The sequence below is a fragment of the Myotis lucifugus genome, unplaced genomic scaffold, assembly GCF_000147115.1.
Source record: "Myotis lucifugus unplaced genomic scaffold, Myoluc2.0 scaffold_268, whole genome shotgun sequence".
NCBI classification, from domain to species: Eukaryota; Metazoa; Chordata; class Mammalia; order Chiroptera; family Vespertilionidae; genus Myotis; species Myotis lucifugus.
The window spans coordinates 965,369-980,530 of NW_005871316.1; the positions used below are offsets into that span (position 1 = coordinate 965,369).

At 39.8% G+C, this 15,162-nt stretch overlaps 1 protein-coding gene and 1 pseudogene across 3 annotated transcripts in view; one reads left to right on the forward strand and one right to left on the reverse strand.

Annotated features, from left to right (window-relative positions):
- Nucleotides 1-4,520: 4,520 nt before the first annotated feature.
- On the forward strand, nt 4,521-4,855 carry LOC102439351 (annotated as a pseudogene).
- Nucleotides 4,856-9,121: 4,266 nt separating this feature from the next.
- The window catches only part of LOC111828024 (fibrous sheath-interacting protein 2-like), a 45,023-nt gene continuing 38,982 nt past the window's right edge, over nt 9,122-15,162 (reverse strand). For all 3 annotated transcript variants that reach the window (XM_023762909.1, XM_023762910.1, XM_023762908.1), the window contains one exon: nt 9,122-9,327. In XM_023762909.1, coding sequence (XP_023618677.1) covers nt 9,169-9,327 — 159 coding nt within the window. In that variant the 3' untranslated portion in view covers nt 9,122-9,168. The remainder of the gene's footprint in view (nt 9,328-15,162) is intronic.

Sequence of the window (15,162 nt, forward strand, 5' to 3'; positions counted from 1 at the left end):
GTCTGTGGTGACTTCTCCTCTCTTATTTTTGATTTTTTTATATAGGTCTTTTCCCTTTTTTCCTTAGTGCGTCTAGCCAGGGTATTGTTAGTTTTATTAATCTGTTTATAGAACCAGCTCCTTGTTTTATTGATTTTTTGAATCGTCTTTTTGTTCTTTATTTCATTTAATTCTGCTCTAATTTTATGAGTTCCTTTCTTCTCCTGCCTTTGGGTTGCTTTTTTTCTTTTTCTAGTACTTTAAGATGTGATGTTAGGTTGTTTACTTGGGATTTCTCTTGTTTCTGGAGATAGGCCTATAATGATATAGTCTTCCCTCTTATTACTACTTTCATTGCATCCCAGAGGTTTTGGTATGTTGTATTGTCATTCTCACTTGTCTCTATATATCTTTTTATCTCATCTTTTTTTTAATATATTTTATTGATTTTTTACAGAGAGGAAGGGAGAGAGATAGAGAGTTAGAAACATCGATGAGAGAGAAACATCAATCAGCTGCCTCCTGCACATCCCCCACTGGGGTTGTGCCCGCAACCCAGGTATATGCCCTTGACCGGAATCGAACCTGGGACCTTTCAGTCTGCAGGCCGACGCTCTATCCACTGAGCCAAACCGGTTTTGGCTTTATCTCATCTTTTATCTCTTCTTTGACCCAATCCCTTTTAGTAGTATTTAATCTCCATGTATTTGTGGTTTTCTTTACTTCCTTTTTGAAATTGATTTCTAATTTGGAGGCATCATGGTTAGAGAATATGCTTGGTATAATTTCAATCTTCTTGAATTTGTTGATGCTAGTTTTGTGACCGAACATATAGTCTATCCTTGAGAATGTTCCATATGCACTGGAGAAGAATGTATAATTAGATGTTCTGGGATGAAAGGTTCTGAAATGTCAATTATGTCCATTTGGTCTAGTGTGTCATTTAAGGCTGATATTTCTTTATTGATTTTCTATTTGGTTGATCTGTCTAGAGCTGTCAATGGAGTATTAAGGTTCCCGACTATGATTGTGTTTTGATCTGTTTCTCCCTTTTGTCCTTTGAGTAGTTGTTTTATATATTTGGTGCTCCATGGCTGGGTGCATATATATTAAGAAGTGTTATATGTACTTGATGTAATGTTCCCTTTATCATTATAAAGTGTCCACCTTCATCTCTTGTTATTGTTGCTATCTTGATATCTATTTTGTCAGACATAGTATGGCCATACCTGCTATTTTGTGGATTTTATTTCCTTGGAGAATCATTTTCTACCCTTTTATATTGAATATAACTTTGTCTTTGCAGCTTAGATGTGTCTCTTGTAGGCAGAAGATGGTTGGGTTTTGTTTTTTGAACCATTCTGCTACTCTGTGCCTCATTATTGGTGAATTCAGAACATTTACATTTAGGATAATTATTGGTGTATGAGGATTCTCTATAGCCATTTTATCTTTTGTTTTCTGGTAGCTCTGTACCTCCATTTGGTTCTTTTCCTTTATGTTTCTGTCTGCTATTTTTGTTTGGTGATATTCCATACATCTCTCCTCTGTTTCCTCTTTTTGTTTAAGCTAAATGTCCTAGTTTGGAGGTTTTTGTGTGTGGTTACGATTAGGTGTATAAAAAATGAAGTTGCATATACACCATAGTTTTTTCCCCTTTTGAGTGCATTTGATCTTCACCTTTTTTTGCCAGTTCAGACTTTTCTGCTTTCCCCTTGTATGTTTTAGTTGTCACAAATTATCCCTGTTTATGCTGTAAGCCAGTGATGGCGAACCAATGACACGCGTGTCAGAGGTGACACACGAATTCATTTTTTTGGTTGATTTTTCTTTGTTAAATGGCATTTAAATATATAAAATAAATATCAAAAATATAAGTCTTTGTTTCACTATGGTTGCAAATATCAAAAAATTTCTATATGTGACACGGCACCAGAGTTAAGTTAGGGTTTTTCAAAATGCTGACATGCCGCGCTCAAAAGGTTCGCCATCACTGCTGTAAGCTTTTTAGTGATCTTACTTGTAATGTTGTGACCTTATGTTCTTTGTTTCAGGCAGAATAACTCCCTTGAGTATTTCCTGCAATGGAGGTTTTCTGGCAATAAAATCCCTCAACTTCTTTATTTCTGGGAATGTCTTTATTTTGTCTTCATATTTAATAGATAATTTTGCTGGATATATTATTTGTAGCTAGTAATTCCTCTCTTAGACGTTTGAATGTTTGGTTCCACTCTCTTCTGGCTTGTAGAGTTCCTGCTGAGACATTGGATGAAATTCTGATGGAATTTCCTTTGTAAGTCACGTCCTTTTTTTTTGAGAATTTTTTCTTTGTCATTAATTTTTGACAGCTTCAATACCAAGTGCCTTGGAGAGGGTCTCTTTGTATTGAGATAACTAACTAGATGTTTTGTTTGCTTCTTGGATTCGAGGAACTAGTTCTTTCCATAGATTCAGGAAGTTCTCATCCATTATTTGTTTTAATAGACTCTCCATTCCATGTTCCCTCTCTTCCTCCTCCACAATGCCTATAATTTTAATATTACCTTTTCTGATGGAGTCAGAGAGGCCTCATAGAGCTCTTTTATTTTTCTTTATTCTCATGTCTCTCTCTTCTTCCCTTTGTGTCATTTCTTGATTCCTATCTCTGATATCACTAGTTCTTTCCTCTAACTGGTTGGTTCTATTTTCTATGCTCAGTTTCTCATTCTTAATCTTCTTAATTGCAAACTTCATTTCCAGGATTTTTTATTGATTCTTTCTCAAAAGTTCAATTTCCTTGGTAAAATGCTCATTTTGTTCAAAGATTTGTTTTCTGAGTGCACTGAATAGCTTGTCAGTGTTTTCTTGCATCTTGTTGAGTATTTTCAGAACTGCAATCTTGAAATTTGTCTTGAAATATTTATTTCATGTATTTCCATGTGTTCCAGCCTGCTTTCTGGGGATTCTTCATTTTCTTTCTGGTTATCATTGTTACTGTGGTTCTTCATGGTATTTGCTGTCCTTTGTTTTCGCATTTATCTCTGAAGAGGTTTTTCCACTATATTCCAGTAGATGGCACTGAATCACGAGATTTTTACCTCTGTCATCTCCCAGTCTTGAACCTCTGTGGCTTCCTTAGGATAGTACAGACACACTGCTTGGTGGTGGGGTTTGTTTTGCCCTCACTACAATGGTGACCTTTGATCTCCGCAAGGTCCCACCCCAAGAACCCCTCCTGAGGATCAGTCACAGAAGGAAACAGCGATTCTATTGCAACAGCTCTTGGATTACCGATGATATGCTTCTGGACCCAATTCCAAAGGCAAGAGGAGGTGAGTCTTCAGAGTTCAAACTACGGCAGGGCTCTGTGGCTCTGTTTCTGTCTGAAACACCTCTGTCAGGTGCCTGCCAACTCAGACACTATTTGCTCTCTCACTGCTCACAGCTCACTCTGCTGGGCTGCCCCCACCCCTGCAGCTCTTTGTTCCTCCTGCCTAGCCAAGGGAAGCGCCTATTTCCTCCACCTTTCTCCCCTCTCCTGGCCTGCTGAGCCATGAGCTCCTGGCTGCAGGCCTTCTGTGCTTTCCTCCCTTCTGGTTTCCCTGTTTATTCCCAGATTCCCACCTCTATGTGTTTCACTGCATGGGTCTCTCAGGTGTGCATCTGTGCTGAGCAGAGATTTCTTTGTTGAGTTATAGATGTTTAACTTGTTAAAATGTCTGGGGGAGAGGAAAAGTTGCACCCTTACACCACCACTCTTCTGACATCACTTCATTCTGTGTTTACCATGTTATGCATAGGAGAATAAATTTAAGTATAAATTTTGTGATAACAACTCATCATTTTGTTTTTTTCTATTGGCCCAACATGTCAGCTGTCTTCATCCAATATCTTACTATATTAAACTATGGTGGTGGCAAATGTAGCTCCAAATAAAGAAGTTCCCAGTTTTTCATGTTCTTTTATATCCTTTACCCCTGAGTAATACTATAGAGGCTGGTCCCCAGCTACAAGAAAATATTCTCCAAAAACTCAATTGCCCTTGTATTTGGATTTTTTTCTCCTTCGTTTTTCTTCTACGTGTTTACAAAACTATGTGGTGGGTGGTAGAAGGTGGTTCTTTCTCAAAGGCCTTTTAATCTCTAATTAAGTTAGTCAATGAAGTTTCCCAGGATTACTTTAAGCAAAATTATGATGTTATTTTAGAAATGAGAATTTCTAGTTGGCCATCATTTATGTGAATCAATTTTTTGTTTGATAAAATCACTTATATATTTTTTTTTATATTTTATTGATTTTTTACAGAGAGGAAGGGAGAGGGATAGAGAGTTAGAAACATCGATGGGAGAGAAACATCGATCAGCCGCCTCTTGCACACCTCCCACTGGGGACGCGCCCGCAACCAAGGTACATGCCCCTGGACGGAATCGAACCTGGGACCCTTCAGTCCTCAGGCCGACACTCTATCCACTGAGCCAAACCGGTTAGGGCAAATCACTTATATTTTTAACAGCATTGCCCAATATTAATATTAGAAAAAGTTTCAGGCAACTCGGCCGCCGACATGGCATCCAGACTGAGGAAGACCCGGAAACTTCGGGGCCACGTGAGCCATGGCCACGGCCCCATCGGCAAGCACAGGAAGCACCTGGGGGGCCGTGATAATGCTGGCGGCCTGCATCATCACAGGATCAACTTCGACAAATATCACCCAGGTTACTTTGGGAAAGTTGGTATGAGGCATTACCACTTGAAGAGGAACCAGAGCTTCTGCCCAACAGTCAACCTTGATAAACTGTGGACCCTGGTCAGTGAGCAGACACGGGTGAATGCTGCCAAAAGCAAGACTGGAGTTGCTCCTATCATTGATGTGGTGCGATAGAGCTATACAAAGTTCTGGGGAAGGGAAAGCTCCCAAAGCAGCCTGTCATTGTGACATTTGATCTTCACCTTTTTTTGCCAGTTCAGACCTTTCTGCTTTCCCCTTGTATGTTTTAGTTGTCACAAATTATCCCCGTTTATGCTGTAAGCCAGTGATGGCGAACCAATGACACGCGTGTCAGAGGTGACACGCGAACTCATTTTTTTGGTTGATTTTTCTTTGTTAAATGGCATTTAAATATATAAAATAAATATCAAAAATATAAGTCTTTGTTTTACTGTGGTTGCAAATATCAAAAAATTTCTATATGTGACATGGCACCAGAGTTAAGTTAGGGTTTTTCAAAATGCTGACACGCCGAGCTCAAAAGGTTCGCCATCACTGTCTTAGATGAACCCTCATTTCTCTTTAATATGATTTCCTAGATTGTTTTAGTATTATCTCTTTCATCTTCCCCAAATTACCTCTCTGCTATAACTTTATTATTTTAGTAAGAATTTTTGAAATAAGATTTTTTTAAAATTCCAAATATTAGTAATAGCCATTCTAACATACGTGAACTGGTATTTCATTGTAGTTGACTTTGGGTGGTGGGCACACATCTATCATAGAAACGTACACTTGAAACCTAATAATCTTATTAACCAATGTCACCACAATAAATATAATTAAAAATTCCAAATGTGATTTTTTTCCCATCAAAAACTATAGTTGTCATATGTACTATCATAAAATAATCTGCCTCACAAAAATACATTTCACTATGCTTTTCAATTTTTGGAAGTTTATATTAAATAGCATTCTTAAGTTACATAGCAATCTTTTAAGTGCTACAGCATTGAAATGTTGAATTGAAAGAACAATATTTCTTTGTGACATTGGAAAATTTATAATTTAGTGTTCATTTTGAGAACTTCATATGATCTATTTAATTTATAATTTGGGAATATTTGCACCAATATTGTTTTGTTTTGCCAGTAAAGGTTCTGACATTAAAATGATCTATAAAGTTTCGGAAGATTAGTGGTATTTATCTTTAATTTCCTTTATGGTTAGTAATAACTTTGAACATCAATGGTCTAAATGCATCAACTAGAAGACAAATTGTCAGCCTGGCTCAAAAGAAACTCAACTAAATGTTGTTTATAAGAAACTCCATTTTATAAAGACATATAGATTAGGGTAAAGTGATAGAAAACACATATTAACCTAACATTAACCAAAAGAAAGCAGGAGTAGCTGTATTCATTTTAGATAAAACCAACCTCAAAGCAAGGGAAGATATCAGGGATACTGAAGGGCATTACATAATGATAAAGCAGCCAATTCTCCGAGAAAATATAACAATCCTTAACATATACACTGAATAACAGAGTGACAAACTACATGAGGCAAAAAAAAAAAAAAAACTACAAAGAAGAATAGACAAATTTACTATCATAATTAGAGACCTCAGTACCCCTCTATTATAAATGGGCAGATTTAGCAGGCAGAAAATCAATGAAAACAATGAACTGAATATAATTTGACATCTATACACTACAATAGAATACAGTTATCATATTCAACTAATTTATGGGTCCAAAATTTAAATAGTACAGGGGCAGCAAACTACCACCCATGCGATAAATCTGGCCTGCCATCTATTTTTGACCAGCCTTCAAAACTAGGAATCGTTTTACAGTTTTTTAATCATGAAAAAAGCAAACAAATAATATTTTGTGATGTAGAAATTAAAGTTTGAATTTCACTGTTCATGAATAAATTTTCATTGAATCACAGCCACATGCATCTGTTCTTATTTTGTTTACAGCTTCACTGTGCTACAATTAAATAGTAGGCACAATGGAATAGTTTTGACAGAGACCATATGCCGTGCAATCCTGTGGTGTTTACTATCTAGATCTTCACATGAAAACTTAGCCAACTTCTGTTGTAGCACAACACAAAGAGTCAACAACCTGAGAACTCACACTAATGCTACATGAATTTAAAGGCATTGTTCTGGATTGACAGCTCAATGTCTATTATGTCTAGAAATTTCAGCTGCAACAGTTTTTTATCAGGTAATATACTTTTTTCCCAATTCAATCTATGATACTTTTCGTGTCTTTTTCACTAGGCTAGCCAAACATGTACAAAGTTTCATCTAACATGTGACATCTATTTCATATGTTAATTTACATGTGGGACTGTGGGGGAAGTATTGGGGAAGATGGAAAGATGTGAAATTGGAAGAAAGACAATAACTATTGAAATAGTATCCCTCAAGTTAAATGGGGGTAGAATTTTCTTCTGGCAGCGAGGAAAGGCTACACGCGGCTCAACTGGAAAATGTAATTTCCTCTTTGTGGGGATGCACACCAGCATACTGGCTGGAGATGCACCAGCCCACAGTGACCATTGCAGTTCTTAGGTGTGCCCACAGCCGGGCATAAGACACCATTCATGTTCCTTGTTCATGATAGAGCTGATTTTAGTTCCTGTTCCTAAACCTTTAGGGGGGCAAAGGACCCTCTCAACAGGTGCGCTCAATGGGTTTTTGTTAGAGATATAAAATGTGAGAGCGATCTGTCTCCCCACTGGAGCAGATCCCCTCGAGAGTCCCGTCCTCGTCCATTCTCTCCCTGTCCCTCTGGAAGCGGCCTACTTTGTGGAAGATGACAACATTACCATAGAGGTAGGATTTCATTTCATCTGTGAAACAAGTATTCTTATTCTCTGTCACCTCGATAATATAAATTATTTATATTCCATGTCTTCAAAAGAGGGGGATTTGAAGTAACAAATGTTTAAAATGTCTACTTGAAACTGTTTTTGCTATTTAATGAGAAAGTTAACAGTTGAAGAGTAAGAAATGCATGTAGTTACTGAAGTGATTTCTGAGGCATGACATTGTGTCGTCTCAATGAGCTGATAGACGGATTAGTTCATTCAGGAAATACATCATTAGTCTATACTTACATATATACATATGGAACCAGGTGCCCTGAGAAACACAAAGGTTACAATATTATGGGTGATTAAGACAGTTGGAAGTATGTAATTAGTGTATCAAGAATGACACAAAGTAGCCCTGGCCAGTGTGGTTTGGTTGGTTAGAGTGTTATTCCATACACCAAAAGGAGTGGGTTCAATCCCCATTGGGGCACGAAAGGGGGGCAACTGATCAATGTTTCTCTCTCATACGTAAGGGGGGCAACTGATCAATGTTTCTCTCTTTCTCCCTTCAAAATAAATAAATAAATAAATAATAAATAAATAAATAAATCCTATCTAATAAAAGAAAAACATGGTAATTAGCCGTACATCCGCTACCCTTCCCATTGGCTAATCAGGGCGATATGCAAATTAACTGCCACCTAAGATGGCGGCCGGCAGCCATGCACTGAAGCGAACAGGGAGGCTTGCTTGCTCCAGTGACGGCGGACTCCAACGTTCCCCGCCTGACTTGCCGGCCTCTCAGCTGCAACTCTAAGCAACTATGTTGCAAATATAGAAGCTAAACAAAACCCCAGAAACCTGCTTTAGTCAGCCGGGCTTCAGCCAGCCGGACCGCAACATTGTATCAAATACAGAAGGTAAACAAAGGCCAGAAACCTGCTTTCAGCAGCCGAGGACTCAGAGCTAAAGCTGGCCCAGAATAAAAAAATTTAAAAAAAAGGAGCAGTTTGGAGCTTCAGTCACCCTCCAGCCTGAAAACGGCCCTCAGCCCCTCAGCCAGACTGGCCAGGCACCCCAGTGGGGACCCCCACCCTGATCCAGGACACCCTTCAGGGCAAACCAGCCAGCCCCCACCCGTGCACCAGGCCTCTATTCTATATAGTAATAGGGTAACATGCCTCCTGGCACCGGGATCAGCAGAGCAGCGAGGCCTCCTGGCACCAGGGCAGTTGGGGGCAACCAGGCCTGCAGAGGATTGGGTCTAAATAGGCAGTCAGACATCCCTCAAGGGGTCCCAGATTGGAGAGGGTGCAGGCTGGGCTGAGAGACACCACCCCCCCCCCCCGCCCCGTGCACGAATTTCGTGTACCAGGCCTCTAGTATTGGTATATAATAGCCATTATCTTACATGCAACTTTTTCAAGTTTCAGTAGCAAACATATTCGTTTAGGTATAGGGAAATTAGATAGAACTGTGTATAGGAAAACTTGTCATGGAACCACTTGGTAAGATTATTTGGTTCCTTTTTTAACATATATGTCTACTTTTCACCTTGAACTATAATAGGGAAAAGCCTAGAACTGTGCCGGCTACAAAGCAAGTAGAGCAGGAGTAAGCAAAGTTTTACAAAAGAATTTTAATTTAAATACATAGAAGAGTGCTTTCTACAGAACCACATCATTTTTAATGTTCTTGCATTTACACTGTATTCCATCTTGTCCTTTGTCATCAGATAGATTTTTTCCCATCTCTTTTCTTTTGAAGCCATTTTCTTGCTTTTTTGGTAAATGATAAGCCATTTTTTTCTCTAAAAGGGTGTGTTTCTAAAACATTAAATAAAATATATTGGTTAGCATCAATTTGCTATTTAAAAATGCAAAACAAAGCCTATATAATACAAGTGTAGTATGCATTGTCTCCTCGACCGGGAGTTCATCTGGGAGTTTGACCAGGGGGCAGGGCCAGCCAGGGGAAGGGAGGGAGGCCCTGGTGAGGGAGGCCCCAGCTTGCAGCATGGCGGTGGTGGCAGGCGGCTGGGGGAAGGGAGGAAGTACCTGGCTGGCAGCCATTACGGATCCTACCAGAGCACGAATTTTGTGCACTGGGCCACTAGTATTTATAGTATAATAGTATAAGATTAAAAATAGCACCAGAGTAAGTGGATGCTGGACAGATATGATAGTATATTGGAAATGAATGGTCATTCATGACTTGTAAGGTTACTCTGAGTACAAATCTGGGAGGGTTATATATTAAGCGTTAAATTTCCATTTGTGGTCAAACATGATAAATATACATATTTAACACATAGATGCAATTTACTTCACTACACATATTCAAGGAACTAGTCCAGTTTCAGATTAGAAAGGGTCTCTTAATCCATAGCTGTCCTGGGAAGCTGAGGGAATTTCTAAATCACCTTCAATTGGTGGATGTCTGTGTGACTTAACCACAGTCATGCAGGCCGACCACAGGTAAACATGACATAGTACATGAAATGTGACTTCCCTTTGTGAATCTCGGGGCTAATATTGATCCTGAATGTATCAGAAAGGATATGACTGCACAGAGCAAGAACCCCAGATCTCCTCAGAGGGTTCCCTAACATAGTCAGCAAGAGACTGGATCAGTACATGCATGTGAAAAACTATCCAAGGCCACAGAAAGGCCCATCCTGAAGGATTAGGGAGAACAGCGCTCCTCACCCACCTGTCATGTGTATCCTCAACAGCCACTCTGGAAACATGTTATTCACAGAGCATTGGATAGAGTATTAAAATAGGTATTGTCTCAGTAGTGGGGAACAACTAGTCCCAGATTAAACATGGTTCCAGCTCCATCTAACAAATTTTAAAAAGCAAGTCTTATAGCAAACTGTTCCTAAATAAATTATCTACATCCAAGGAAAAAGCTAAAAACATTTATAGGAAAATAAAAGTACTCAGCACTCAAAAAAGTAACATTCATTATATCTGGCAACCAATCAAAAACTACTCGGCATATAAAGAAGCAGGGAGATATGACCCTTAAAATGACTAAATCAATCAAAAATGACCCATAAATGACACAAATGTTAGAATTAAAGAAAATAACATTAACATGGATAACATAATTGCATTCCACATGCTCACAGAGACATGAAAGATATAAAAAGGTCCAAAATAAAAATATTAAATATGTGAAACAGTAATACAATAGATACATTTAAAAAAGCACAGTAGACAATTGAAAGAAGAGATTAATTAATTCCTGTTGAGAAAGAGAAATCATCCAAAGGAAAAAAACTAAGAGAAACAAAATGACAAAATGAAGAGTATCAGTGAGATGTGGGACAACACCAAGCAGCCTAATACGTCTGTAGAGAGGAGAGAGGGGGAAAGAAGTATTTTATAATAATGTTTATTATCACTGCTTCTATTCTACATTATAGTGGAGGTTCTAGTCCAAGGGTGGGCAACCCCTGGCACGTGTGCCAAACATGGCACGCCAGTAACTTTTGCTGGCACACGAAACCCTCTCTTATAATCTTCCATTTACAATTTTTGTGAACATTTGAATGACTTAAATGTTAAATTACAAGGAACTGGCAAGACATTTGATGTTACGTTTGGTTACATAAAGGCTTTTGAAAAGAAACTGGAAGTCTTTAAGAGGGATGTGGATGGTGAGAGATTTAGTTATTTCCCAAACCTCAAGAGGCACATCAAAGACCTCCCAAAAGATGACAGAACAGACTGCCAAAGCCTTCAAAAGCTGTTTTTAAACATTATTGAGTCAACTATTAAGCAGTTCTTTTCAAGATTTGCAAAATTCAGAGAACTGGAAGAGACAGCAAAATTCATGAGGTTTCCAGACAGCATGAAACTGGAGGAACTAAACTTACAAATGTTTTCATGGATAGACATGGCTGACTTTGAAATGCAGTTGATTGAATTTCAGAGTAGCTCAATTTGGAAGCAGAAATTTATTGACCTTAGAGTTGACTTGGAAAACATTGAAAAAAAGCAATTAGAGACAGGAGTACCAGAGAGAAGTGTCGAAAACGAACTATTGAGGACTTGGAATGCCGTTCCAGAAAATTTTCTGTTTAAAAAACTTTGCAACAGCATTACTCTCCATGTTTTCATCCACATATGCTTTTGAATCTTTGTTCTCAGTGATGAATTTTGTTAAGTCTTGTAATAGGAGTAGCCTGACGGATGAAAGTAGTAGCTCGTGCATATCTCTGAAGGTCACGAAATATAAACCTGATGTAAAATCTCTGTCATCAGTGATGCAGCAGCAAAAGTCCCACTGATAATATCAAATGGAGATATAAAGTTTTCTGTTGGACTATCAGTGTACATGTATACATTAAAAAATAAATGTATTTTTCATCATCATATACTGTGTTTTTGTCGCTCGAATGAATTTTATTTCTTCAAGGTTCTTCACATACGTACACCTTAAGAGATATCAAGTAGGCGTAACACGTTCTCAAAAAATTAGGGTTGGCACGCAGAAGAATTTTGAGTCAGAGATTTTTCTGGTTTTGGCATGCACTCACAAAAAGGTTGCCCACCCCTGTTCTAGTCCATACAATCAGGCAAGAAAAGAAATACAACGAGAAGAGAATTTGAAGAGAAGAAATAAAACTACCTTTATTTACAGACCTTCTGATCATTTGTGTAAAATATCAATTTGAAAGAGGAATTTTAGGGGAATACAGGCAGGCTTAGGGAATTTTTAGAATTGGAGTCTATGGAAAAAAAACACAGGGCTACAGACTGGGAGAAGGTACATTTTCATAACACAAGGAAGCCAGGCACGGTTACATCTCCATAACACAAAGGAGAGGCAACAGCTACATCTACATAAGATAAGAGAACTGGGAGTAGCCAAGAGGTCTATATTTACAAAATAAAGAAGAAGGAAGAAAGCCCAGAAGGAATAGGAGGACAGTGAGGGAGGAGGGCCTCGGGAGTTACTATAGTAACAATTTGAAAGGGAATATTGACCAATCAAAGGGGATATCAGGACGCAGGAACTGCAGCCTCTATAAACTATGGACACAGGAAGTCTGTGGGACTCTTCCCCCTCCCTATGTGGGAGTCTGTACTTGTTCTTTAATAAATTTCCACCTTTGCTATACCACCTTCTGTCCATGGATTCATTCTTCAACTCCAGTGGACAAAGAATTTGGGACATCCTGCCCAGGGGAACAGTGAGTATTCCAGTCCAAAAATACCATATCAAATTGGCATCTGGGAAAAAACTACTAGAACTAATAAATGATTTTTAATAATGCAGAATTCAAGGTGAATATAAAATTGTTTTCCTTTTTCTTTTCTTTTTAAAATATATTTTATTGATTTTTTACAGAGAGGAAGGGAGAGGGAGAGTTAGAAACATTGATGAGAAAATAACATCGATCAGTGCCTCCTGCACACTCCCTAGTGGGTATGTGCCCGCAACCAAGGTACATGCCCTTGACCGGAATCAAACCTGGGACCCTTGAGTCCGCAGGCTGACACTCTATCCACTGAGCCAAACCAGTTAGGGCTAAAATTGCTTTTCTATATACTAATATCTAATTTGAAAAAAAAAACAAATTATAATAGTAAAAATTATGAAATACCTAGGGATGAATATATCAAAAAGATGCGTAAGATTTGTACACTGTAATCATCTTTAGAAATAAAGGGATTGTAGGAGAAAAAATGGTGGCTGAATAGGCAGACTTGTTGTGCACCTCCTGCTGAAGTATGGTAACAATCATCTCAGGTAGAAACTGTAGTTTAATTCTAACCCTGCTGTTTGGTTTCTGTACTTATTTGCTTGCTGAAATAATAGAAAAGTTATTTTAATTTCCTGAATTATATAAATCACCCCATTCAATTAAATACCCTATTGATTATGTGAATATCCCATTGATTGTGGTTATACTGGTCTTAGAAAGCACATTTTCCTTTACCTGGGAAGGACAGCACAATTATTCCAAGGTCAGAGGGCTCCAGTTAAGGTGTCCCTGTTGACTCAGTGTTCTGGGGACCCAAAAACTGTAATTTAGATAACATGCTGCTTCTGCTTCTGTAAACTGCTTTTTGCAGACGAGGTTCTTCATTCCAGACCCGAGGGCTCTAGATAATGTGTTTCTGTCAATTCAGTGATCCGGAGACCCAAAACTATAATTTAGATAACATGCTGCTTCTGCTTCTGTAAACTGCTCTTTTGCAAATCAGGTTCCTCATTCCAAACCTTGGGATGTAACCAATACCTTTGTGATTTTTGCCTATATAAATCTGGTTTTGCGGCCATCTCATCTGTTAGGTCAGAGAGAGCCCAGGATCAGATACATGCAGACGTGTGATGAGATAATGGACCTTCCCTGGAATTTCTAACAGATCAGCGTGCCAGACACAGATACCGGCTTCTCCCTGAATCCACAATGACCCCCACACAGCTATTGACTCCTTCCTGAATACCCTGTCGACCCCCTGTGGCGGGGACTTCCTCAGTTCATGCTCCCACCCCTCACCCAACTGCAGTATAAAAAACAAACCTCCCTCCCTGTTGGCTCAAATCCACGGGCCCTGTCTTTGGGGTTCGTGGGTCGCCCGGGGACGCAGAATAAAACCTTTCCTTTCTTTTCTGATTGACTCAACTCTCTTTATTTCCTACGCCGTCTCCTGAACCACCTAACCTAACATTGGTGCCAAAACCAGGTGGCATGAGCACTCCATTTGGCCGTCCCTCCACGGCTCTGGATCCCGCCTCTCCTTCCTCGTGGCTCTGGATCCCTCAGGACCGCATTTCTTTAGCTTGGCAACCTTTCCCAGTTTGGCAACATCAGCTGTGAGTCCCGCCCCGCCCCTGCGCAGGTCCCTCGTGGCCGCCCCACCCACGGGCGTCTCTGTCCGTAAAACATGGCCGTGTCAGAGATTGCCTTTCCGGACCCTTCCAGGAAGGCTCCTCCAGACCTCGGGAGGTAGTGGAGACATCCCTACCTCCCCCGGTCCCTCCATCCGTCCGTAGCTGGGGTCAAATCGTTAGGACGCTGACCTTTGGCCCCCGCTACAGGCCATAGGTATCGAGCACAGGGAATCCAAATTCCAAACCATAGCTGAGCACACCTCTAGGGTACCTGCCCACCAATCTGGCTAAACACTAGGCCTGCCCCAGACCTGAGTCCTATTTCTGTAAGGTAGCATGGCCTCAGTATGAAAACGGGACCGTCCATACCGATCTCAGTAATTTCTGCCAGCAAACCAGGAAATGTGCCCAAGTCTCTCTCTCTCTCCACCCCATCTGCGTCCCCGTCCCCTTCCCCCAAAGTTCCTTCTGCCTTCTCTCCTCGGCCCGTCCTCACTCCTCCCCCTGGGCTGTGGCCACACTGCGCCGCACACCGCCGAGCCTGCGGTGTCTGTGGTATGTGTGTGGGGGGATCGGCACCAGCGCCGGCGCCATCATCGTCATCGTCATCGTCGTCCCTAGACAGGTCAACCTTATGACAAAGTTAATTTATATCGAAAAAAATGCTTCCCTATATAAGGTTTCCTTATATGGTAACACTGGAAATAAGACCACTTTTCCTCTTATTTCCTAAAATATTCTTTAAAAAAATTTAAATCTCAACAGAACAAACCAAATGTTAATCCTCTCTTAAAGATGTTGCAAAT